The sequence below is a fragment of the Eretmochelys imbricata genome, chromosome 7 (assembly GCF_965152235.1).
Source record: "Eretmochelys imbricata isolate rEreImb1 chromosome 7, rEreImb1.hap1, whole genome shotgun sequence".
Taxonomy (NCBI): Eukaryota; Metazoa; Chordata; order Testudines; family Cheloniidae; genus Eretmochelys; species Eretmochelys imbricata.
In genome coordinates this window covers 49,057,057-49,081,875 of record NC_135578.1, presented here as the reverse complement: position 1 = coordinate 49,081,875, position 24,819 = coordinate 49,057,057, and the positions used below count along the sequence as shown (strand labels likewise).

Below are 24,819 nucleotides of genomic sequence, written 5' to 3'. Positions count from 1 at the left end.
TTTATACTCAGGTAAAGGAGAAAATCCCTGGAAATATTCATTTTTAGGAGGGGGTTTGCGAGCCTTGACATTTTAGTGAAAGGGGTTTGCAGGTTGTTAAAGTTTGGGAACCACTGCTCTAAAGGAACATGTTCCTGAGCAACAACAGACTCTTTCTGGATCTTACACCCAGGATCACCTCTGGCTCATCAGACGGATTTCTACACAATTCCCTTTCAGGCAAACTGCTAGATTTCATAGTTAAAGGTCAGAAGCATTCTCCTTCCCTTTGCCACACACAAGCTCAGGAATTTTTTCCTTCTTGTTACAAGTTTTCAAACTGTCAGTGTGTAACACAATTAAATCATCTTTATGCTCTCCTTGTGCCCTGGCTAGGATATCACCCTGATTAGACAAGTTGCTACAACCTTTTTCAGCCACACATTAAGCAACAGGCAAAATACAAGCACCAGAATTGTCTGGTCTCTGGGATTTTGCTAAAACACTACTGGCTTGTCTACACTTACATTTTATAGCGCTCTAACTTGCTGGCTCGGGTGTGAAAAATCACCCGCATGAGCGCAGCAAGTCTGAGCACTTTAAAGCGCTAATATAGACAGGCTCCGAGCGCTGGGAGCTAATTCCCTCGTGGATATGGATTACCAGGAGCGCAGGAGCGTTCCCGCAGCAGCGCTTTTAAGTTTCCAGTGTATACATACCCTAACTGGATGCAACCTAGTTACAGTGCCATTCTCCCTAGCAGACACAAACTTAGGACCATTCCCTTCCTGGGCTTTAGTTGAATTCAGAACCAACTCTGAGACAACTGCAGTATTCTCAACCATCACAGGTTGAAAGGCACCTTCTGTCTGCTTCACAGACAAAGAACTGGAGACACATTCTCCTTCACCAGACACACAGCTTGGGATCTTATTTCCCTTGTCCCAGCACACAGGGCTGTTCACAGACAACTGCTTGGAGACCGGGGTAGCTCCACTTCTTATGTGGATTGGAGTCTACCAAGATCTATTGTCAGTTAAGTGTTTCTTGGTTGGGCACTTAACTTGCAAATTCCTTTCTCAAGAAGCTGTCCAAATGCTTTGGCTTGGCTACACTTGCAAGTTAGAGCACATTAAAGCAGCCCCGGGAGCCCTAGCTCCTGAGGTGTCCACACTTGCAAGGCAGGTAGACCACCTGGACTCTGCAGCTGGAGCACTCCTGGTAATCCACCTCCACGAGAAGCATAAAGCTTGCTGCACCCCAGCTGAAATGCCCGGGTGTCAGTGTGGAGGACGTGTTGCATTACTGCACTGTGATTGGCCTCTGGAAATGTCCCATAATCCCCTGAAGTCAAGTGGCCACTCTTCTCATTGTTTTGAAATCGGCTGTAGGAATGCAGATATCCCCTTTCAAAGCTCCGTTTCTGACAGCCGGAATGCTTATCAGCCCCGGGACAAAGCAAACCATTAGTATGGAATGCTGCTGTTGTGAGTGTGTGTGAGAGAGGGGGAGGAGATGGGAGGGGGGTCTGCTGCTGTCTGAATTTACCAGGCAGCATGCTGACATGCTCTCAGCCCCCCAAAACACACTGTCTCTCCCCCCACATACACACAACACACTCCCTGTCACACTCCACTAGCCCACATTTGAAAAGCACCCATTGCAGCCACTTGGACACTGGGATAGCTACCACAATGCACTGCTCTTTGTGGCGTTGCAAGAGCTGCTAATTTGGCCACACCAGTGTGCTTGCAGCTGACAGTGTAAACACACGGCAGCGTTTTCCCTGCTGCAGTCTCCGAAGGCTGGTTTAACTCCCAGCGCTCTTCACCCAAGTGTAGCCAAGCAAGGCTACTTCAGAATTATAACACATTGAGGTACAAGTACATAGCCAATATTCATAACTTCAGGTACAAAAATGATGCATGCATACAGATAGCATAATCATAATCAACAAACCATAATCTTTCCATAGATACCTTACACGACAACCTTTGTACAATATTTGCTGCAAATATATTACCGTGGTTGCAACAATGATTTATATTGTCCCAGGTTATGTCAGCAATGTCACAGGCTGGCAGAGCCCTGGCATGTGAGTTGGGTGCTCAGAGCCTGGCAGGGGAGACCCTGGCACATGTGCCACAGTCCTATTGCACCCCAAAGCTGTGGGGGTTTGAACCTTGCAGCTGCTGAGGCTGTGGTGGACATCGTGGCCCTGTGTTGCAGGCTGGCTGATTCCAAGCTGTGGGGTCATTGCTCTCTTGGGTCCTGCTGCATGCAGAGCCCTGCCAGGAGGAGCCTGACCCCCCTGTCTGTGTTTGCCCGCAGAGCTGAAGGCCACTGGCACTGCTCACTTCTTCAACTTCCTGCTCAACTCCACGGACTACCGCATCCTGCTGAAGGACGAGGACCATGACCGCATGTACGTGGGCAGCAAGGACTACATCCTCTCGCTGGACCTGCACGACATCAACCGGGAGCCCCTCATTGTAAGAGCCCGTCTGACCTGCCTCCGCCTGGGGGGCCCGCTAGGGATGCAGGGCTGGAGAAGTGGGGCAGGAGGGGGAAGAATGCTAGGCCCCTGGGCTGGAGTGAAATGAGTTGGTAGCCACCATCCATCCCCTGCTTTGCCTGGCTCCACCTTGTATTGAGTCATTGCCGGGGGGAGACCAGGGCCCCAGGACGTGAGACCCTTGCTGGGGATTGTTCAGTTCTAGTTTGCACTTCCCCCAGGAACTTGGCAGGCTGGGAAGCCGAGAGCCAGTCAGGGCCCTTTGCTGACCGATTTAGGAAGTTCCAGCTGTTTAATTGATCCCAGAGAAGGTTGATCCTGGGTGATGGGAGCCTGAGCGGGGAGGACAGATCCGGTAGCAGAGGGTCTTGGGCCTAGCAGACAAAGGCAGAACCCGCCCAATGGCTGGGAGTTGAAGCCAGAGAAACACATGCTAGGAATAAGTACAAATTTCTCTAGGTTGGGGTTCAAAGCTGGCCCATGCCAGTGGTGACCGTCTCAATCCTACGGCCCTTCCTGGCTCTTTGGGGACAGGGAAATGGGCTCCTGTCTCAGTCTGGGTCTCCCTAAAGCCCCCTGACCCAGTGCTTTCTGGTGTCTCAGCAGAGAAGCTGAAGGTTAAATGGAGACTTGCCCCGTGGGCTGGCTCTGCAGGAGCTCTCTGAAGATTCCCTGTTGGCGCTAGCGAGAGAGGAAGCACTAGAGCAGACGGGGCTCCGGTGCCTGTGTTTCTGCACTGGCGAATCTTTCTCTGAGAGCAGATGAGCCACCCAGTAAAAACATCAGCCTCCATAGGCAGCCTGAGTACTCCAGTGCGGCGGTGGGACATGGGCAGGAAAACCTCCGAACTGAGGAGGCCCCCATGGGGATGCTCTCACTGGCTGCCAGCCAGACGCCTCTGACCAGCAGCAGCGTCACCCCCAGCACGCCCACGCACAGCCATTAGGGTTGCCAACTTTCTAATTGCACAAAACCGAACACCCTTGCCCCTGCCCCTGCCCCTTCCCCAAGGCCTTCTCTGAGGCCCTGCCCCCACTCATTCCAGCCCCCTTCTTGCCCCCCATCGCTCGCTCTCCTCCATCCTCACTCACTTTCACTGAGCTGAGGCAGGGTACGGGAGGGGGCTCAGGGCTGGGGTAGGTGGTGGGGTGCGGGAGGGGGTGTGGGCTCTGGGAGGGACTTTGGGTGTGAGAGAGAGTTCCAACCTGGGGCAGGAGGTTGGGGTGCAGGTGGGGGTATGGAGTCTGGGAGGAAGTTTGGGTGTGGGAAGGGGTTCTGACCAGGTGCAGTGATTGGGGTGCAGGACGGGGATCACTCCGTCTGGGCAGCGCTTACCTCAGGTGGCTGCCGGTCGGTGGCACAGCGGGACTAAAGCAGGCTCCCTACCTGCCTGCCCGCCCTGGCTCCGTGCGACTGCCAGCATGTCCGGATGCTAGGCAGAGGCATGGCCCGGCAGCTCTGCGTGGTGCACGCTCCCCAGGCCCCTGCAGCTCCCATTGGCTGTGGTTCCCGGCCAATGGGAGCTGTGGAACCAGTGTTGGAGACAGGGGCAGAACTTGGAGCTTCCCTGATCGCTCCTGCACCTAGGGGCCACAGGTACATGGAGACCGCTGCTGGGAGACACGCAGAGCCAGGGTAGGTGGGGAGCCTGCCTTAGATCTGCGGCACCGCTGACTGGACTTTTAATGGCCCAGTCAGCGGTGCTGACTGCAGCCATCAGGGTCCCTTTACAACCAGGCGTTCTGGTCGAAAACCGGATGCCTGGCAACCCTAATGGCCGTGTGGTGATGGAGCTGTGGGGGAGGGGAGCATGAGCTTGCCCAGACCCTGCCTCCTCTCTTCTTAGCTCTTACTACTGCATGTGGGATGTCACGTGGCAAAGCCACCCCCAGAGCATTCCCAGGTCTCTCACAGGTGCCCTGCTGGCCCATCAGACTGGGCTCAGCTGGGCCCTCTCTGGAGGAGCTTTCCCCAGCCCATGGCTCCTGGGGCCTGCCCAATGGGGAGCCATGGAGCAGCAGCAGCAGATCGTGGGTTCATGCCTGAGGCTGGACAGGGGCTAAAGGGCAGGATAAGCTGAGCGGGAAGGGTGCCAGCCCCGCTTGGGCCCTTTATCTGCCCCTGAGCCGCCTCCCCCATCTGGCGCCTGAGCTGCCGGGGAGGAGACCAGGAGCAGATTTACCATGAAACAAACCATGCAGTGGCATGGGGCCCCCAACAGCAGGGGGTTCCCCAAAATGCAGGACAAATATCTGACAATCTGCCCCCGAGTCTCAGCCAGCAGCTCAGCAGAGCTCAGGCAGGCAGGCTGCTTGCATGCCATGGCCAGTGGCCCCACGCCACTCCCAAAAGTGGCCAGCTGCTGGCATGGCTCTGCACGCCCCTGGTGGGGGGAGACAGCGCACGGAGCCCCATTGCTCCTCTCCTCCCAAGGGACACAGAGACGTGCCAGCAGCAGTGCAGCAGGGCTAAGGTGGCTCCCTGCTCGCTCTGCCTCCCTCCCTCCATGCCGCTTTGCTCCTGGAAGCAGCTGGCATGTCCCTGTGGCCCCTGTGTTGCCCCCACCCTGAGCACCGACTCTGCAGCTCCTACTGGCTGCAGTTCCCAGCCAATGGGAGCTATGGAGGCGGTGCCTGCGGGCAGTTGCATGCGGAGACCCCCTGGCCTACCACCCCCACTGCCTAGGAGCCACTGCCGGGGGGGGTGTGCCGGTCACTTTGGGAGCCAGGCCACCCAAGGTATGCGCCCACCCCCGTCTCCCTCCTGCATCCAATCCCCCTGCCCCAGCCCAGAGCCCGCACCCTGCACCCAAACTTCCTCCCAGAGCCTGCACCCCTACCCCTCCTCCTACACCCCAACTCCCTGCCCCACCCCAGAACCCACCCCCAGCACCCAAACTTCCTCCCAGAGCCCACCCCCCGCACCTCCTCCTGCACCCCAACCCCCTGCCCCAATCAAGGTACCTCACTTTATTTTCATTTACTTCCCATTACTTAGAGGAGAAGGAGGAATGAAAACCCGGGGGTGGTGGGAAGATAAGAGAGAATGTTCTTTTTCTTGGCTGGGTTCCAAGTGGAGGGGGGGGGCAAAAATGAGGCTGCGCACAGTGCCCCACTAGCTTTAAATCCGCCACTGTAGGAGATGCCTTCTCCGTGGGCCGAAGTGGAGCCACCCTTGGGGAGAAGGGAATTCAACCTCCCCGTCTGTCAGTCCAAGGCAGCTTCTCCCGGCCCCCGGAGCACGGTGAGATGCAGGGCCCTGGTTCAGTCCCCGTGTGCTGGCCAAGCTGTTGGCTGTTCCTGCCAGGAAGCCAGTAGCAGACCCTGGCGTGGAGCTTTCTGAGGGGCCCAGGCCTCGGCTGCGTGGGTTCAGCCAGATCTAAATTTAGCCCCGGTGGAAAACCCCAGGTGACAATCGAGCGCCTGTTGTTTTGTCAGATTCACTGGCCCGCGTCCCAGCAGCGGATCGAAGAATGCATCTTGTCGGGGAAGAACAACAATGTGAGTCCTTCTGGGGGCGTGTGCCTGGGGGCTGGGCAAAGGAGAGCCGGCCTGAGCACTCCTTCAGGGGTTGGCTCTTTGAGATCCACACTCCCCGGGTCAGCTGACAGACTACCGGCTCTAATGACAACAGGGAATCTCCACCCAGGTGCCTTGCATCCCAGCCGTGTGATACTGGCACGTGGTTCAAGAGGCCGTTGGCTCACCAGGGGAACGTACGTGTGACCTTCCCCGACGTGTTGCTATGGTAACCAATCGACCATGGGGAGAGGATCCAGGTTGCCCGGGCCTGGTGATCGTTCCGTCATTCAACCCACGGGAGGGTCTGAGTTCAGTCCTTGCTGTGCTGGGAGGCTAAGTGATCGCGGCAGGACACTGAGAGCTGGGGACGTCCTCCCGTTCCAATGGACATCTCAGGGCCGGAACTGGAGAGGATGTGGGCGTGGGGGGCAGAGGCACCTCCCAGAAATCTTGCCTATGGGACACACCTGTGGAGCCATTCCCCCTGCAGCTGCTGCCCCCAGCACCTCGCCCCCTCAGCCCATGCTAGGCTCAGGCCCCACCTGCCAGCCTGGCCCACCCAGGTACAGCGTCACTCCCCGTCCCTAAGAGTGGAAGTGGGGCACCTGGGGGGAATGCCTGGTGCAGGAGCCAGCCCCATGGCAGCAGCGATAAGCAGCACTGGCTGCCCCCTGCCCAAGCAGGTTTGGCCCTGTGGCCCCTCTGTCAGGGGTATAGGGCCAGGAGGGGGCGGGGGGGCAGCCAGCACTGCTGCTCCTCACCATGCCCGGCGGTACACACCGTGCGTGCCGTGCGGTCATTGCTGCTTGGGGCACAGCCAGGCTTAGGCTGGGTTCCTGCTGGTACCAGCCAGGCTCCACCCGAAATCCCCAATCCACATGTCCCACAGTTCCCATCTGGCCATCGAGCAACTGTGCCTGGTTCTGAGGAAGCGAGGGGTTGGCGGTCACTGAGATGCCTCCACCGGAGCCAAGCCCCACATGCCTGGCAGTCGCTTGACCCCCAGTCCTTTTCTCCACTGGTCGCTCAGCTGCTGTCGGTACTGTCCTGTTCCCCCGATGACGAACGTGCCTGAGTCCCCACTCGGCCCCCCAGTTTGCCATGGCTCCTTCGCCGGCTTCCCGTGCTGCACTCCCAGGCTCCCTTCCCCCGATGCGGAGGAAACAGGAGCTGCAAACAGGATGCCTGGCCCTGACCCTGGGTCGTTAACTAATAAGCCGGGCCCAGCAGGACACCCAGTTATAATTGCTGTACTGCTGCCTCTCACCCGTTGGTAATACAGCCTGACTGGCCCCGGAACGCAGCCCCAACAAGAACAGTCCAGCATCCCCTGCCTGCCCCCTTGGAGCAGAAAGGGGTGGGGCACCCACTGGCCTCCTGCACCCTGGGGCAGAGGAGGTGCGGTGCCCGCTGGCCTGTGCCCCAGAGCAGAGGGGTTGGGGTGCCCGGAGCAGGGCAGGAAGCGCTGGCTTGGGGGGAGCTCATGGCTACGCCAGCCCCATCCGCTCCCAGTGGGACTCCATGTGGGGAGAAAGTTCCTTCACTGAGTCCTCGGGGCTGGATAAGCTACAGGCCACGCAGCGGGGGTCAGTCCTGGCCGTACCTACTGACCCCCACCATCCCTGGGCTATTTGAATCCCTGTGCTCTGAGGAGCTCCAGGCTTGGGATCAGGCTACACCACCCCTCTGGCACCAGGACACCCTCCTGGCTACATGCCAGTCTCCAGCAGCCCTGACACCTGAGGCCTGAGCATGCACCATGCAAGCAGAACTGGGGTGGGCATAGGGGTGCCGAGGATCCTGCGCATGCTGCCCCAAGCCCCCATAACCCCTCTCATTCTCCTCCTGCTTCACAGGGCGAATGTGGCAACTTCATCCGCCTGATCCAGCCCTGGAACCGGACCCACCTGTACGTCTGTGGCACTGGTGCCTACAACCCCGTCTGCACCTTCGTCAACAGGGGGCGCAAAGCACAGGTGAGGCGTCGGAGGGCCATTGCTCAGCCACACACCCCCAGCCGGAGTGGTGGCATCCTCTCTGCCCCAGGGAGCTGGCCTAGGCATGGCATGTCCTGGCAGGGCTCCCTGGGTGGTGCAATATTTGCTCCAAGAGGCCATCACCCTGGCTCAGCCTGTGGCTTGCAGCCGCTCTCAACCCAATGGACCCTGCTGGAGGCCCGTAAGAGGCCTGGCTAAGGTCTCCAGCACAAGGCCAGGCAGCTGCTCCTCTCAGTCTGGAACCTGGGGCCATTGTAGCCAGCTCAAAAGGGGGCACTCATGGAATAGAGCAGCTGTCTGGCCATCCCGGTGTCTCTGAACTGTGTGTGGGGTTCGCTTTATGGATTTCCTTGCCAGGGGGCAGTTTTCAGCTACTGGGCTGTGAATCCCCTTTTGACAGGATCCTCGGGCAGGGAAGGGCTCCATCTGGAAAGCAGCTGGGGAGCCCCTGCACTGCGCTGAGATATGCCAAGCCCCTGGCTCTTGCTGAAGATCTGCCGGGAGCTTTGCACACTCCTTGAGGTGGGAGAATCTCTGCTTTGGGCCTGGCTGCCTGCAGAGTCGTTGGCGCTGCTCGGTGGCCTAGCTTGGGGTAGCAAGTGATCCCATTGGGGGCTGGAACGTCTCTCTCCCGTTGGAGGCTGATGAGTTTTGGCAGCATGGGGCACATGGGAAATGCAGAAATTTTTGCATGGCAGGTGCTCAGGTAGCTATGGGGAGGGAGGGGTAAATGAGGTTTGGTACATTTAACTTCAGTTTACACTAGTGAATTCTTTGTATCTGTATCTAAGATGGGCTCATGCCCCCAGAGTCAAGGATGGGGACACATATTAAACAGTGAAAAATGAAGTCATCAGGTGCTGCTCCTCAGCTCGGCTCCACCAGGGCTCTGCTAGCGCTCGGCTCTAGGTTATTCTATCATGTGCATACAGTGAGGTGTGGAACAGGGAATCTCTTTTTTTGCGTCGCAGCTGGTTGGGGTTGCCAGCGTCCTGTGTTACTGGAGAGCTGATCCCACCCACAGGTCAGCTCCTCGGTCCCATTACTAAGCCTGCCTGTGTCTGCGAATGGCTTCATTAATACTGCTGCCCCTCTGCCCCTGCAGAGCTCTCTGCAGAGAGCCCTCTGCAGAGCTCGGGGCCTGTAGGCCAGCCTGCCAGTGGAGGAGAAAGCAGTGTATCCACCGGGCCTGGAACTGAGGTGGGCCCAAACCGCCCTTCATCCGAGAATCTCGCCCATGCACCAATGCTCAGTTCTTCAGCAGCAACTCGCCCTCCGGACTTGACTCTAGTTAGAGTGGATGGGGCGGCGAGCAAACTGCCCTGCTGCTTGCCACAGCTCCCTCCTACAGAACGTGCATCACAGCACCCAGCCGCCCCGGCATTTCTTCCAGCTGGCCAACTTGTAAGTCTGGGGAACAGCATCACCCAATGAGGCCCTCTGTGTCGTGGACTGTGCCTGGCTAACACCTGCCTTGTTCTAATTGTGTGATTTGGGTTCATCACTCACAGCCAAACAGGCATGCATTTTTGCGCACTCTGTGCAAGAAATGGACGCACATCTTCCTGGCTTTCTATTGGCTGCTTGCCCTAGAGGATGGGGGCTGGGACAGAGGGGCTCCCCCACATCCATTCCAATCCAGCTGTGATCCCTGACAAGCAGAGGCTGTTCTGTCCCCTCCTTAAGGCTGTTTGGGGGCTCATGGGGATCTCAGTGCATTTCTTCTGGGGCTGCATCCCCTAATCGCCGTGAGCATCAGGGGCCCTAATTGACCTCGGGCCCTTGCTGTCAGTCTCCTCCGAGAGGCCAAGGCAGGAGGGGGTCACCCCCCAGCTGGGGGGGGAATCTAGTCCCACTCTTGCCCATATAGTGGGAGTGGGCTTTTCTTTTGGAGAGGCTCCGCCCACCACCTCCCAGGATTCAAATAGGCTATGGCTGTCACTGGAGGGGGAGGGGCCTGTTGTTTGCCATGGGCTCTGCCCACCGGTCCTGGGGTCCTGGAGGGGTGGTACCTCCTAGCACCGCAGTCCATTGGAAAAAAGCCAGATGGTGAAGCTGTGCATAAAGTGAGTAGAGAGGGAGGAGCTGGCCCCCCACAGCAGCTTTGTGGGATTGGGGTTAATCCTGGAGTTCCTCATTATCCTCATGCTTCAGGGCAAGAGGTGGGGTCAGGAAGGGATTTCCCAGCTGTGTTATGGAACTGTGGGCTCCACACTATTCCCGGCTGAGAATATAAACTTAAGTTTGGGGTTGTTGTTATTTTTTTTTAATTTAAAGTTGATACACCATGACTAGTGAACCATGTGCCTTGAGTCCATCAGCCAGGGTGGCACCTCCTGTATAGCACCCATGGGCACCGCTGGGCAAGCTTGGTTGAGTGTGGGGTAAGGACTGGGAAGCATTGAGGCTCCTCAAACCGCAGGCCGCATCAGGGCATTTGCCACTGTCCTGGCCTCTCAGCAGCCTGGGGTTCTCAGTCTGGGTGTCATGAGGATGCGGCAGGCAGAGCAAAGGGCACGGTTATGAGTACTGTGTGGCAGGCCTGAGCCAGGCATTTGGTCACATGCAGTCCCAGAGCGGGGCCAGGACCCAGCCCTGCTGGAGCCAGGATTCCCTGAGGTTTAACCAAGGGTCTTGGTCCCTTCCTCTGTCCCCGGGCGGGGGGAGGGGGCTTGTCACAATGTTCCACATCTGCTGTCAGTGTCAGTACGGGGCAGGAGGAGGCCCATCCAGTGCGTGCCACACACATACATGTGCCACGCATGCTGGCACACACCATGCCCACACATGCCATCACAAGCATGCCACCACACTAGCACACGGTGGGCACAATTGCATGCGGCACACACAAGAGCCTGGGCATGCTCACAATGCCCTGGGCTCAAGAGCGCTGGCTCTGCCCACGGGGGCGCTCTAGGAACAGGGGCAGGTGTGCTGGCTGGGGGCAGGGGGAGTTTCTAGCCCTTCCAGGTGGGCATGACCCCCTCCCGCTGCCCTAGTGACCATCCCCGCCCACCCCCTGGGTGGCCTCTGTCCCCGCCAGCTCTAACTCTCTGCACTGCTCCTTCTCCTCAGGCCTTTGCGCTGACCCAAAGTGTCCAGCCGGGAGGACGGGGAAGCCGAGCCGCCGACTCCTCCCACAGCCCGACACCAGCAGAACGCAAGGTGGGACTCGCGCTCAGATCCCCCCCAAGGGCAGGAGCCGGCTCCCTTCCCAGGGCATGCCTGGGCTTCCTAACCCTCCTCCCCCATGGCATGCACCTAACCGCTAACCCCCAGCTGGGCACGTCCCTTGCAATGGCTAAGCTGTCTGTGGCACCGCCTGGCACAGGGCAGCTGGTCCTCGCATCTCCTCTCGGACTAACACCTTTTTCCCCCAGGCCTTGCTCCAGACGCTGCGGGGAGGAGGGACACTGTCAGGGGCCCTGTGCCAGGAACGGAGCCACGGGCTCTTGATTCCTTTCAGAACACTGGCCGCTTGCAGGGGTGGGGGAACGGTGGACCTACGAAAACACTCCCCCAGCTGGCTTTTTAAGCACAGCAGTGCCCACCACCCTGGCAGGAAAGTTGACAACACTCCAGCTGGAGACGGATCGTGTTGTTTAATTGGGAACGGGCCAGATCAGGCGAGGGAATGGGATGCACAGCTCTGAGGCCCTGCCCCTGACAGTATCTCTTCGACGAGATCATCTTCCCACCGGGCTAGCGGCCAGGTTGGCTCACTGCATGGAGATAGGTTTAGCCCAGGTTCACGTCGCTGATGCCATAAGCAGCTCAGGGTGCCGGGAGGAATCAGGAGCTCATGGTCTCAGGGGGAAGTTCAGCTTCTTCCAAGATTTGATTTTCCCTGTGCCATGAGCGACACACTCAAGGCTCCTGTTCGAGGGCATCTGCTCTGCCCTCCTGACTCCAGCTGCCTCCAGAGCATGTTCCAGGAGCTCAGAAACCCAGGTCTGGTCCTTACGTCCCCCCACAGGAGCAGCCAGCAGGGGGCTCTGCCAGTCCATGGGCACGTCCCATGCCCCAGCACCTTCTCCACTGGACAGTTTGCTTTGGGGAGGTTATTCGCTGAGAGCCTAGAGACCAAAGCCCCCCACAGAGCTGGTGGGCAGGGCCCAGCGAGATCCAGCAGTGCCCGTTACACACACATGCTCCTCCTGGGCTCAGAGCACCCCAACTGCCCACGCTCAGCTACCGTCTCTCGGCTGTGACCCAATGCCAAGGGTTGTGGATGCCTGTCCCTGTGCAGGTTTCAGACCGGCCACCTCCCCCACCCGCCAGAGGGGTCCAAAGCATGGGGGGCATAGAAAGCTGCCTGGCAGGAGGCACCATCTGCCACCCAGCAAGGGGCCGAGACACTGACATGGGGACTGTTCCCTAAAGCAGCCGTGGGGCGGGAGGGGGGGTGTCATACAGACCTGGGCACCTGCCTCCCACGGCAGCCCTCTGGGGTGGGGCCTGGTGTCCTGCTCTCCTTCTGCCATCCCAGGGCAGGGTGGGGGTGGCAGCTCCCCCATTCCTGGGTCTTCTTAGCCCCTCTCTCTCCCCCCCATGAGTATCTCCTCCCCCAGCCTGGCTGCAGTCCAGCTCTCCTCCCTGGCTCCCATGTGGGAGCTGGCTCCTCATGTGATTGTGCGAGGCCCCCCATGGCACATGGTTCTCCTCCAGGCACCTGCCTGCCGCAGCTCCAGTCCCTCAGCATCGCTGCACCCCACCAGAGAGGAGCTGTGTATCCCCATCAGGACAACAGCATGCTCCCTGCTGGCCCAGGGGCAGCCTGGGCTGGGCTCGGGGCAGGAGCCCCCGTGACAGGCAGACAGCAGTCCCTGGGAGGTGCCCCCTCTGCGCCAGCCCCTCTCGGGCCAGAAAGGAAGAACTCCCTTTGATGTCTCACTACACGCCCGCTGCTGTGCCTGGGTCACCGTCGTCAGAGAATGGAGGAAAAGCCTCAGTGCCCTTCCCCTGGGCTGAGAGGCGAATGTCTCGGGCGGGGGGGGGTGTCACCAGGGCCCTCCTGGACAGGACCCCCCCAGCAAGAGGATGAGGAGTTGCAAGGCAGAGAGAGAACATCATGAGGAAGAAACAGGAGCCTCTGGTCAAGCTCTACTCAGCACGGAACTGGGGCAGGGGGCCACTGAGCTTGCTGGATGCCATATCTGTGCCCCTGGGCTCTTGGGCAGCCCGGAGCTTTAATCTATGCCAGTTTGTAGCAGCCCCAGCGCGCCCACGACTAAGCCAGGAGAACCCTCTCCAGTGGGAGAACCCCGGCCTGCCTGGCCACGAGCAGAGAGACTATCGTTGGGCTGGCCCCTGGATATCTCACGTTACCACATTCCCCACTAGCACCTGGCGAAGCCTGCAAACCAGTGTTTGCCGATGGACCTTGGGATTCCAAATGGCTCAATTCTCGTAAGATTTCAGGAGGGGCGGTTCTCAAAGTGCCAGTACCTGGAGTCGGGTTTATGGGAGGAACTCAGCTTGCATCTTTGGGCAATTTTCTAGCCCTCACTGATGTGCTTGGAAGCATGGAGGCCAAAGGCTCCAAGCCCAGAAGGCAATGAGTTTGAAGCTGGGATTTTTTTTTTTTAACTGCTGGTTATTCATGAGTAGGTTTTACTTGGTTTGAATATTCGGGGGATGGTGCCCTTTATCATGCTCTTCATCACGCAGTCTCCCGCTTAAAAAGTTTAAGTCGTCCAATCAGGGAGCAGAAAAAATATCATGCGGCTTAGGGGACCAATCACGCACTTGAGAAACAGTGGTGGTGAAGTTTTCTGAAGCCATTGTCTGAAAGCGTCTGGCCCAAATGACTGGTCTCACCATTGCAAATAGGCACTCAATTTGGGAAGATCAAAGTCTGCTTCAGAAGGAAAAAGGGTTTAAATTTGCTGGATGAATTATCCACAATAAATGAGTTGCCCAGTGCTGGGTCAGTCTCCAGTAACCTTTAGTGCAGCTCACCTGCACCACTGAATTGCAGCTGCCGTTCATGCTAGGAGAAAGTGCCATAGTGCTGCATTTGCAGATGGGGAGCCATGTGTTTGTATTCAGTGCGGGTGTGGCGATAGCTGTTGGATTGGGATGGTTGGATATACACCAGGGTGGGGGTCATACATACCCAGTTTTACCTCAGTCACATTGATGTGCATGCTCCCAGTGAAGCTAGTCGTTTGCATTACCCATTTTCACTGCGCTAAATGCTCTTTTTCATCCCATCCATTCATCCCAACTAGGGCTGGATTAAGACCTTTAGAGGCCCTAAGCACTGAAAAGATTATGGTGCCCCCCCATATGTAATTCAAAATAAAAACAATACTATACCGTAAAATAAAATTTTATTTTTCAAAATGACACAAAAAACTTACGTTTGCTGAAATTAAAATAGCTTCTTTCTAGATTTTCTGATTGCAAAATTCTGGATAAGTTCATCGAAGCTGACTCGACGAAGCATGTCCGCTTCCATACACAATAGGGAAAATGAATCATGTCTGTCCTGACACATTGTTGTTCTCTGAAGGTTTTTTATTCTTTTCAGCTGAGAAAAAGAGCGTTCTGCGGAGCAGTTAGTAATCATCAATGTTAGAAAAATACGTAGTGCGATCTCTACATTTGGAAATACACATTGTATTCCGTCTTTCAATATTGTGTCATGAAGATCAATGTGACTGAATTTCATTTTTCCTGTTTCATTAAACTTTGCGCACATATAACAGTGGAACTGCTGTACTTTTCCACAGAGATTCATGTTCAAGTCAACAGGGTATGAGTCAACTAGCTTTTGGGAACCTTGGGAATATTGTTCATCAGATAAGTCCATATCATTTAGAAAAGAAAATCTACTTGATACTTCTTTGTACACGTCACCTCTCCTCTTCATATGAGCTTCAAGTGTATCAATTATAGCGTAGTAAGTAGATACGCGAAATTTGTCTCTAGGATTCAATGCTGTTTCTGTTGCACTGGTATCATTTGCTTGTTTTTTCCTGATTTGCTCGTGGGACTGAGCTTCTTTGTAGTTAGTATCAGGGAAGATATCTTTTGATATGCCTTCAAATCTTTCGAAATCATTCCTCAACGTGTGTACGTGGTCTGCTAATGATTGACAGAGGTCTGCACATGTTTTCAAATCCAATTCTTTTTCTTGGAGAGCTTGACTTGTGTAGTAAAAGTGTTGTAAAATTCATTCCACATGGTCAACATGAATACAAACTCTAGTTCTTGCATCTTGTTTGCAATGTTTTTTGCCTCTCTTATAGTTTCTCCCTTTTGTGATTGGTCTTCAGCTATACTTTCTAATGCATCCACAATCTTTGAGTAGGACTCCAGAATTGCACTTGTTGCCACTGCATGTGCTTCCCAGTGAGTATTAGAAAGAGATTTCAACACACGATCATTGCCCAAATATGTTTTAAGAACTGTCCATCGGTGTGTTGAGGCAGAGAAAAATGTATAAAGTAACTGGACTGTTGAGAAAAAACTTACTGCCACCGGACAACAATCAACAGCACTGCGGCCAACAAGACTGAGAGAGTGTGCAGCACATGGTATGAATATGGCATATTTGTTCTGTTCTAAAAGCTTCTTCTGCATTCCTTGATAACGCCCTGACATGTTGGCAGCGTTGTCGTAAGATTGACCTCTGCACTTTGAGAAATCTCTTTTGCAAACTTGGCACAGATAATGCAGTATTTGATTTGCCATTTCTTCACCAGTGTGGCTTTTCAGATTGAGGAATGTTATAAATCGTTGAACTGGTTTTCCATCTGTGGGAGACACATATCTTAGTACAATACTCAATTGATCAATATGTGAAAGATCAGGTGTAGAGTCAACAGATAAACTGAAGTACCCAGCAGTACTTATTTCATCCACAATAGCTGAACACACTTTGTCACGCATTAGATCAATGAGTTCATCACATATTGTCTTGGATAAGTATGATGGGTTACCTTTGCCAGCATTCCCATCTTTTGAGATATGGCTGCTAAAAATGGGTCAAACTGAGCCACAAGCTCCAACAATCCCAAGAAATTTCCATTCTGAAATGATCCAAATGTCCAAATGTCCCATTAGTAGGACGCCCCCCTGGTTTAGGTGGGGATAAGTAGTAAAAAGAGAACAGAAAAATGGCGGGAAGAGTGTGTAGTGGAGTGTAAGGAAGTCTAACAAAGTTCTGATTTTTCCCATGATGACTACTTTGATGCTTTTTTTGAAATATCAAATATCAATTTTTTTTTAATCTCATTTTTTTTTATGCCCCCTGCTTTGCTGGGGCCCTAATCACATGCTTAGTCTGCCTATTGGGTAATCCAGCCCTGAAAATGCCCCTATATGACTCCATGTTATAAGAGCACCTCCTGCCCTGACTCAGCCCATTCCACGGAAAGGACTTGACATGAGCAAGTCCTCAGGTAAAAGAGGGGTCAAGGGAGGGAGATTAATTCTGTCTGATCCAATCCATCTTGAAGACAACTTCAGCACAGCTCAGCAGAGCTCGTTTGTGTGACTCTCTGAGACAGGGATGAGCTCAGCAGTTAGCTATCTGAATCCTGTGTCTTTCACTTCCAGCCCTTCAAATCCAGCCACTTCCAAAACAGTTACCATGCTCTGAAGCCCATAACCGACCCTCCTTTTCATCCCCTTGTTAGACAAGTATTCGCGGAACATTCCAACAATCAACAGCAATTATGTTACCAACAGCTTAGATGCAAGCGGAACATCTGGACTAGATACGGTTGAAATGTTCCAATGGAAAGTTTTTCTATTAAAAAGTAGGATTTTTTCATAAATGCCCCTTTTTTCTTTTGGTCACACACCCCATCACCAGTGTTATTTTTGGTTTCCAGCAAATATTTTTTTATCAGAAAGGTGATCAAAGTGTCAATTGCATTTTTTGTTTCCCAACTTTCAGGCAATGAAAAATTGCAATGACCGTTTGGATAAGGATTTCAATTTAAAAAAAAACAATTGTATAACAATTTGCAAAGAAAGAAAAAAATGGGTCAATTTCAAACCATTCAAAATGAAAACAACTTCAGCGGTTTTCACTCCACTGGTTTTTCAACAGCTTTACGCAGGACTGGCTCTTGGATTTCAGACAAAAAGGCAGAAGACACCTTGTCAGGTTCTAGAAATGGGTGCATGACTTTTCCTCGAAACACCGAAACTGATACCCATGGCTCTCTACTCACAAGTGCTGGAGTGGCACGAAAGCAGCTGGCTTAGGGCAGTTGGGCTGGTATGACTTTTCATTCAAGGATGGTTTGTACCATGCTGCCATACAAAATATCACTAGCCAGGGATGAGATACCTTGGACTGCCCAGATACACGGGAACATGGGCATTGCCAGGCTGTATCAGAACCAAAGTCCATCCAGCCCAGTGTCCCATCTCTGATTGACACTGGCACCAGCTGCTGCAGGGGAAGGTGTAAAAGCCCTGCAGCGGTCGAAGTCGGGTCTTCTCCCCACATAGGTCTCTAGTAGCCAGCAACTGGCTCATGCCCTATGTACAAGATGGAATATCCCTACCAAAAGTTATTGTGGGCATAAGGTGGCAATAGCATTGCTAGGGCGGACAAACAAAGCAAGCCCATTGCTGGTTTAGGGATAATACAAGGTGCTATAGCAGATCGCATGGTGGTAGGCTGGCTGCCATGGAGATTGCCTGGGAACTTGGAGCGAGTTCAAAGGGCCGCCACCCATTTGAAATCTAGCCCGTTTCAATCATGAGTGAAATGTCTCTCCCGGCCCTGCCCCTGTCAGTTCTGTGGTATTACACTCACACTTCCTTCTCTGTGATGCTTTTCTCTGCCGTCACTGTATGGGGACCCACTCAGACTGCAGGAGAAGCTGGCTAATGCCTGGGCTGAATGGAGGATGTCACCCTGGTGTAGCGACCCCTGCTGTACACAAGGGAAACGACAGCTGGCACAGAAGCAGCCAACCCAAATGGCAAGCAGGGGTGGGCTCAATCCGTGCAAATAGCTATTTAGCCCTGCGTACACTAGGAGTTGCACTGGTTCAGCTACAGTGGTGGCTGGCTGGACTCAGGGGAAATCGCTAGTACAGACCAGACCTAATTAAATATGGGCCCCATTCAGCAAAGCACTTAAGCACATACTTGAACTTTATGGTTAAAAGTTAATACTGCTGCCAACTCTCACGGTTTGATTGTGAGTCCGGCAGTTTCTGGAGTATTTGTTTAAAGCTCCGGCTGGTGGCATCAAGAGATCACAGGAGAGTCTCGGCTTTCATTCAAAGTCAAAGGCAGTTTCTAGCCCTCCTGGTTGCAGAGGAAAGCTTGAAAACATGACATACATGTGCCCCAAAAACTTGGAAACTAAAAATCTAAGAAAAACAATCCCACAATTATTATTAGGTTGTTTTTGTTTTCAAATCTCATGGTTTTTAAGACAATCTCATGATTTTGGCAGGCCAGATTAAGGATTGTTCTGCATTTAAAGTTGGCAACACCTGAGTTCAGCAAAGCACTTAAGCATGTGTTTAACAGGGATGGTTTGCTGACTTGGGACCTACTTTATGGGGAAACCAGGGACTATTTCCCAAGTAAGGTCAAATGTACAAAGTAAATAAATTGCCACGCTACCTGGAATGCCATCCTAAGGGGCGGTACTTCCTGGATTGCACTACTGGTGCGTGGAACTTCCTGGAAGGAAATCACCCAGTACTGGTGGTATGATGTAGTGTGAGGGTAGGACGTGTAGCCTGATCTCACCATTTGATCTTCTAACACCCATTTACATAGAGACACTTGCCGTCCCACTTCCTGTGCTTCCTACTCAATGGAGTTTAATTAGCAGACAATAATCGTGGTATCACATGCAAAGGATGAAGGTGGATGGGAACCTGGGAGGCAGTGACCATGATATGATTGAGTTCAGGATCCTGACACAAGGAAGAAAGGAGAGCAGCAGAATACGGACCCCGGACTTCAGAAAAGCAGACTTTGACTCCCTCAGGGAACTGATGGGCAGGATTCCCTGGGAGAATAACATGATGGGGAAAGGAGTCCAGGAGAACTGGCTGTATTTTAAAGAATCCTTTTTGTGGTTGCAGGAACAAACCATCCCAATGTGTAGAAAGAATAGTAAATATGGCAGGTGACCAGCTTGACTTAACAGTGAAATCCTTGCTGATCTTAAACACAAAAAAGAAGCTTACAAGAAGTGGAAGATTGGACAAATGACCAGGGATGAGTATAAAAATATTGCTCAGGCATGCAGGAGTGAAATCAGGAAGGCCAAATCACACTTGGAGTTGCAGCTAGCAAGAGATGTTAAGAGTATCAAGAAGGGTTTCTTCAGGTATGTTAGCAACAAGAAGAAAGTCAAGGGAAGTATGGGCCCCTTACTGAATGAGGGAGGCAACCTAGTGACAGAGGAAGTGGAAAAAGCTAATGTACTCAGTGCTTTTTTTGCCTGTCTTCACGAGCAAGGTCAGCTCCCAGACTACTGCACTGGGCAACACAGCATGGGGAGGAGGTGACCAGCCCTCTGTGAAGAAAGAAGTGGTTCGGGACTATTTAGAAAAGCTGGACGAGCACAAGTCCATGGGGCTGGATGCACTGCATCCGAGAGTGCTAAAGCAGTTGGCGGATGTGATTGCAGAGCCATTAACCCTTATCTTTGAAAACTCATGGCAATTGTGGGAGGTCCCGGATGACTGGAAAAAGGCTAATGTAGTGCCCATCTTTAAAAAAGGGAAGGAGGAGGATTCGGGGAACAACAGGACAGTCAGCCTCACCTCAGCTCCATGAAAAATCATGGAGCAGGGCCTCCGAGATAACTGGCTCTGTGGATGAGGGGAAAGCAGTGGACGTGTTGGATCTAGAATGTTCTCAGTGGTAGCTGATGACAGAACAAGGAGTAATGGTCTCAAGTTACAGTGGGGGAGGTTTAGGTTGGATATTAGGAAAAACTTTTTCACTAGGAGGGTGGTGAAACATTGGAATGCGTTACCTAGGGAGGTGGTGGAATCTCCTTCCTTAGATATTTTTAAGGTCAGGCTTGACAAAGCCCTGGCTGGGATGATTGAGTTGGGGATTGGTCCTGCTTTGAGCAGGGGGTTGGACTAGATGACCTCCTGAGGTCCCTTCAAACCCTGATATTCTATGATTCTGTGACTGTGGAGACTTTAAACTCATTGCTGCTTGTATTGGAAGGTCATTTCCTTAGCAGCCACTCAGACGGGCCCTAGCTGTGGTTGCTTCTGTTTTTGTTCTAACCCAGGCTGCCATCAAAAGGCTTGTGACTGATGACCAGCAGCATTCCTGCAAATCAGTCACTCTGTAGCTGTAATAAAATGCCGGGGCACTGACTGTCTCTGCTCTCACACGCTAAGCAGGGCCAGGCCTGGTTGATATTTGGATGGCAGATTGCCCATTAAAAATGAATGATTAGGCCCTTTTAACTTTGGGTCAGCGCCCCCAGCGTGGCTGAGGTGCCGTTGCTTAGGCGAGATGACAGAGTTGTCAGCTTGTGGCTCTTACTACTGTAATAACCCTGCATGCAATGCTACTCTCCATGGAAAGCCAGGACAAAGGTGTGGCCAGACGGGGGCCGCTCTACCACAGATGCCCAGCCACTGACTCCAGCGAGATTAATGGTAGAGACAGAAGGACAGGTGCTGTGACGGGGCGATCGCTGAGCAACCTGGGGCTTGTGCCATTGAGAGCTTTGTCTAGGCTCAGCTGGGAAGGGAACTGGGCACTCGCAGCAGCACTGGAGTAACAGCCCCTCACCGTTCCACCGTACGAACACATTGTGTTTCAGCTGGTGCTCCCAGGTTGCCTCCGGGATGCGCCCCAGCTGGAGTTTGGTGCCATGACAAAATTCCTCAGAGGAGAAGTGATAACCGCCGTGTCCCACTCAGATTTCTCCTCGGCAATGGGTAATTCCTTTCTGCCTCTTAACTTTGCCTCTGCAGTTCCAGTGGACCCAGCATTCTCCTTCATTGCCTACCATTCGGTATGTGCAGCATGACTGTGGGCTGCTAACAGCTGCCATGCTCCCCAGAGGGGGCTGCATTTCGCTTCTGGGTAAGGTGAGGCTTGTGAGCGCTGTGGAGTTATGAAAGCGCTTTGGGTTCCTCTGTCCTATGGAAATGGAAGGGGCGGGTGTAATGGGCTCCCTCCTATCTCTGTTCCAGGATTATATCTTCTACCTGGAGCCGGAGAAGCTGGAATCAGGGAAAGGGAAGTGTTCCTATGACCCCAAGGTGGACAGCGTCTCAGCCTTGATAAGTGAGTCCTTCTCTCTTGCGACTGCAGCACTGCAAGGTGGCCAAGGGAACCAGGGCTGCTCTGGCTGGGCCCTGCGGTGCTCCAGAGGGACACCCAGCTGGTTCTTGGCACTGATTCCAGGACCATAGATGGTGCTAGACCAAGAGGGGCAAAGGGATATAGTGGTGTCAGCCATTGCCAAGGCACAAGACCAGGAAAGGGCCAGAGCAGCAAAGGGGAAATGCAGACAGGGCTGTTGCCTAGTCTCCATATGGGGAGATGTCTGCAGGGGTGAAGGTGGAGTAGCCAAGGCCCGGGGGGCACCAGAGCCCAAAGATCTAAGCTCGGCTGCTCGCCAGAACAGCCAGGGCAGGAAGGTACCTGAGCCCTCCACCAAGGGACCAGGAGACTGGGAAGGTGCCCAGGCATGTCAGAACCCAGTTGTGGCCTTTAATTCATAAGCTCCGGCCCGGAGCCAGGAGGGACCTGGCTGGTTGGCTCACAGGGAATGCAGCCGCTGCAGATAACGTGTCAGTCTTGTTGAGCTACTCTGTCCTCCCTGCTGCCACCAGTTGAACCCTGGGTCACACTCTCCAGTGGTGCCACGCGACCACTCTCGCTGCCCAGGGAACCTCCAGGGGAACTCAACAGCCACAGAATGCCTGCTGCCTGCTCTGGTCTCGGCTGCTGGCGAGCCCTGCCTTGTGCAGACACTGCTGCACTGCAACCCATTCGAACTTGCCACTCCAGCGAGAAGCAGCCACTTGCAGGTTAAGGGGAGCTGAAACCAGGAAGTGCATGGGCTGGGGTCCAGGTTGAGGAGGAAGCTCCAGAACTCTTGTCCAGGCTTTGCCTGGGACAAGCCAGAGAGCAGAGCCCTGGGGAGCCGGCTGTTCTCTTCCTGGCCCCGGCACACACGGTTCCCCTTGCATGAACCTGGCATGGCACTCACCTGAAACAGATGCTGCTGGCCTAACACAAGGCTCCACCATGACTCCCCATTGCTCAAGGCTGGGGAAGTCTCTCCCCACGAGCTCCCATTTTGTGCCTCCCCTAGGCTGTCCCCCACCCCCTTGAACTAGCCAGCGCCACAACTGCGTGGGGGTGGCTCACAGACCCCTGCTCTCCCTCCCAGCCGCATCAGAGCAGAGCAGTGGGCCTGGGAGGGACCTGCACCAATCTGAGTTGAGTGCCAGGGCTGGTTGCATGCCAGGGAAATATTAGGTGGTTTGAGACCAACGTTAAAATGAGAGGCGATGAGAAGCTGTTTAGGACTGCAGGGCGGGTGGCTGCTGGGGGGCTGCTCCCCCCTCCCCAGAGACATTAGCCTGGCGGTGTTCTGCAGCTCTGCTGAAGGTGGCTGCCCCCAAGAAAGCCAAGCAGGGATCTGAGTCCAGGGCCCAGCGGCTGTGGGGCCAGCAAACCCAGTCCGGGTGTGTGGGAGGGAAGGCAGCAGGTCGAGACACACGCAGACGGGGCACTTTGGCCCGATGTGAGGACTTGGAGGGCTGTGGCATGGCAAGAGGCCCCCGGATGCCACGGTGTTGGGTGTGGGACGAACCTAGGTAGAACAGAGTGGAAATGGGGTAGGAGAGGCTCCGAAAGCCACCGACAGATGATGGAAAAATCCCCAGGGCGTCTCTTTCCTCAACAAGGTCAGATCCAACCCCGGCGTAGGAATGGCCACAGTGAGTCAGCCCCATGTGCTAGGAGCATCTCCACCCCAACTTCCTGTCCTATTTCTGTCCCTATTCTCCCCATTCACTTCCCATTTCCTATTCCCCTCCCCCCCCCCCCCCCCCAGCTGATCAGGAGCAGCCCCGGGCACTGCTGGCGCCCTCCTGAAAGGTGCCAGGCCACAGCGCATGGCAGCCCTGGTGTCCATGGTGCTTTGCCCCTGGGGTGGCGAGGGGCAGGGATGGCTGGGATGGGGTTGCAAAGGGCGGGAGACCGAGTCGGAGCAGTGAAATAATGCGGGTCGGTATCGATGTCCTGCCGTCCCCGGGCCTGTCTGGGCAACAGCTGTGCCGGGCTCCCCCAGGAGCACTAGCCAAAGCTCTCACTTACTGCTAATCCCCCCCCTCCCCCCGCCCCTAGGCCTTGCAGGGCCTCGGCTGCCTTTGATCCTCTCCAGGCACAGGTATTGCCTTACACGCCAGCCCCAGCACTGCTTCGTTCATTGGGGAGCAGCTGTGAAGCAGGGGGATGGCAGCCAGACCTGGGACCGTGCCCCCGCCACAGTGCCAACCAGGCACCATGTGGGAGATGGAGACCTGTCTAGGAGCTGACAAGGAGCTGGGGTCCCTCTCCCCAGAGGGGAGATGGAGTGCTCTCAGGGCTGCCCCAGGCTCTCTCCCCTGGGCTTTCTCCTCACACCCAGGGGCCCCGCGCCAGCCCATACACTCTGGGCTGAAAGGCCATTGCTCCTGGACAGCCTTTGAGACAGCTCATGAGTGGCACAAGTTGGTGACCCCGGTGTTGCAGGAGCAGCAGGTTGTGACTCCCTGTCTTTGTCCCATGGCGTGTGCCGCTCGCAGTGGACGTGGGCAGCGAGGACCTGCCAGCTCCTGGGGTGTTGTGGGCACCAGTCGTCTCCTCACTGGCTCCCATGGTGGTGTCCTGCATTCCACCCCCAGCCCCAGGATGTCCTGGCGGAGAGAGGGCATCAGCCAGCCCCCCATGCCAATCAGCACCACCACCGCCCGCAAGCTCCCCATTTGGGCAGGGCTTGGGGGCAGGACAAAGGGTCTACATGAAGAGGGGCTGGGGGGTCCTCAGGCCCCACACGCTCCCCCTTCAGGAACTGCTCCCCCACACACCCCAGTCTCTGCTGACCTCTGCCTCCCACCTACAGATGAGGAGCTATATGCTGGCGTCTACATTGACTTCATGGGCACGGACGCAGCCATCTTCCGCACCATGGGCAAGCAGACGGCCATGAGGACTGACCAGTACAACTCCCGCTGGCTGAACGGTGAGTCTGGGGGAGCTGCGGGTGGGGACGGGCCGGCATCGTGCGTCTCCAGGACATGGGATGCTGCCCAGGGGCCTCGCGGTCTGTATAAAGCCCAGTGCCTGGCTGCCCTCTGGCCTGCCATTCCTGGAGCTTCTCTGGGGCTCATATAGCATGAGCACTGCATCCAGGATGGGGCCCACATCCCACAAGTGCCCTGGAGATCCCCACCCCCTGCAGCGTTTCAGGAGAATCTCCATGGCTTAGCCCCGGTGGAAGGCAATCGTGGCCTCGTGCCAGCTTGGCAAGGCTGTGCCAGGTACATGGTGTAACGATGCTGGCTTTGGTGGGACACGACTGAGATTACCAATGCAGGACAAATTGCTTAGAGCAGGGCAGTCACAGCCCCAGGCTGGTGGTTCTCCACCTCTAAGGGAAACCAAACCAGCCAGCCAGAGAGGACTTCGGTGTCACCCCACTGGCTAACCATAAGTCACACAAACAATTTCCTTAGACACTACAGTTTCCCAGTATCACCACCAGTGCCACTTCTTATAGGGATGAATGGTGATGAAAACCAATACCCCAGTAAAAGAAAAAAGGTTCTCCCGA

The 24,819-nt window shown here is 54.8% G+C and overlaps 1 protein-coding gene across 1 annotated transcript in view; it reads left to right on the top strand.

Moving 5' to 3' along the window:
- The first annotated feature begins 2,387 nt into the window (after positions 1 to 2,387).
- SEMA3F (semaphorin 3F) overlaps positions 2,388 to 24,819 on the top strand; it is a 36,829-nt gene continuing 14,397 nt past the window's right edge. The window contains exons 1-6 of the mRNA XM_077821323.1: positions 2,388 to 2,471; positions 5,932 to 5,994; positions 7,872 to 7,991; positions 11,088 to 11,177; positions 21,182 to 21,275; positions 24,109 to 24,228. Of these exons, the coding sequence (XP_077677449.1) occupies positions 2,403 to 2,471; positions 5,932 to 5,994; positions 7,872 to 7,991; positions 11,088 to 11,177; positions 21,182 to 21,275; positions 24,109 to 24,228 (556 nt within the window). The 5' untranslated portion in view covers positions 2,388 to 2,402. The remainder of the gene's footprint in view (positions 2,472 to 5,931; positions 5,995 to 7,871; positions 7,992 to 11,087; positions 11,178 to 21,181; positions 21,276 to 24,108; positions 24,229 to 24,819) is intronic.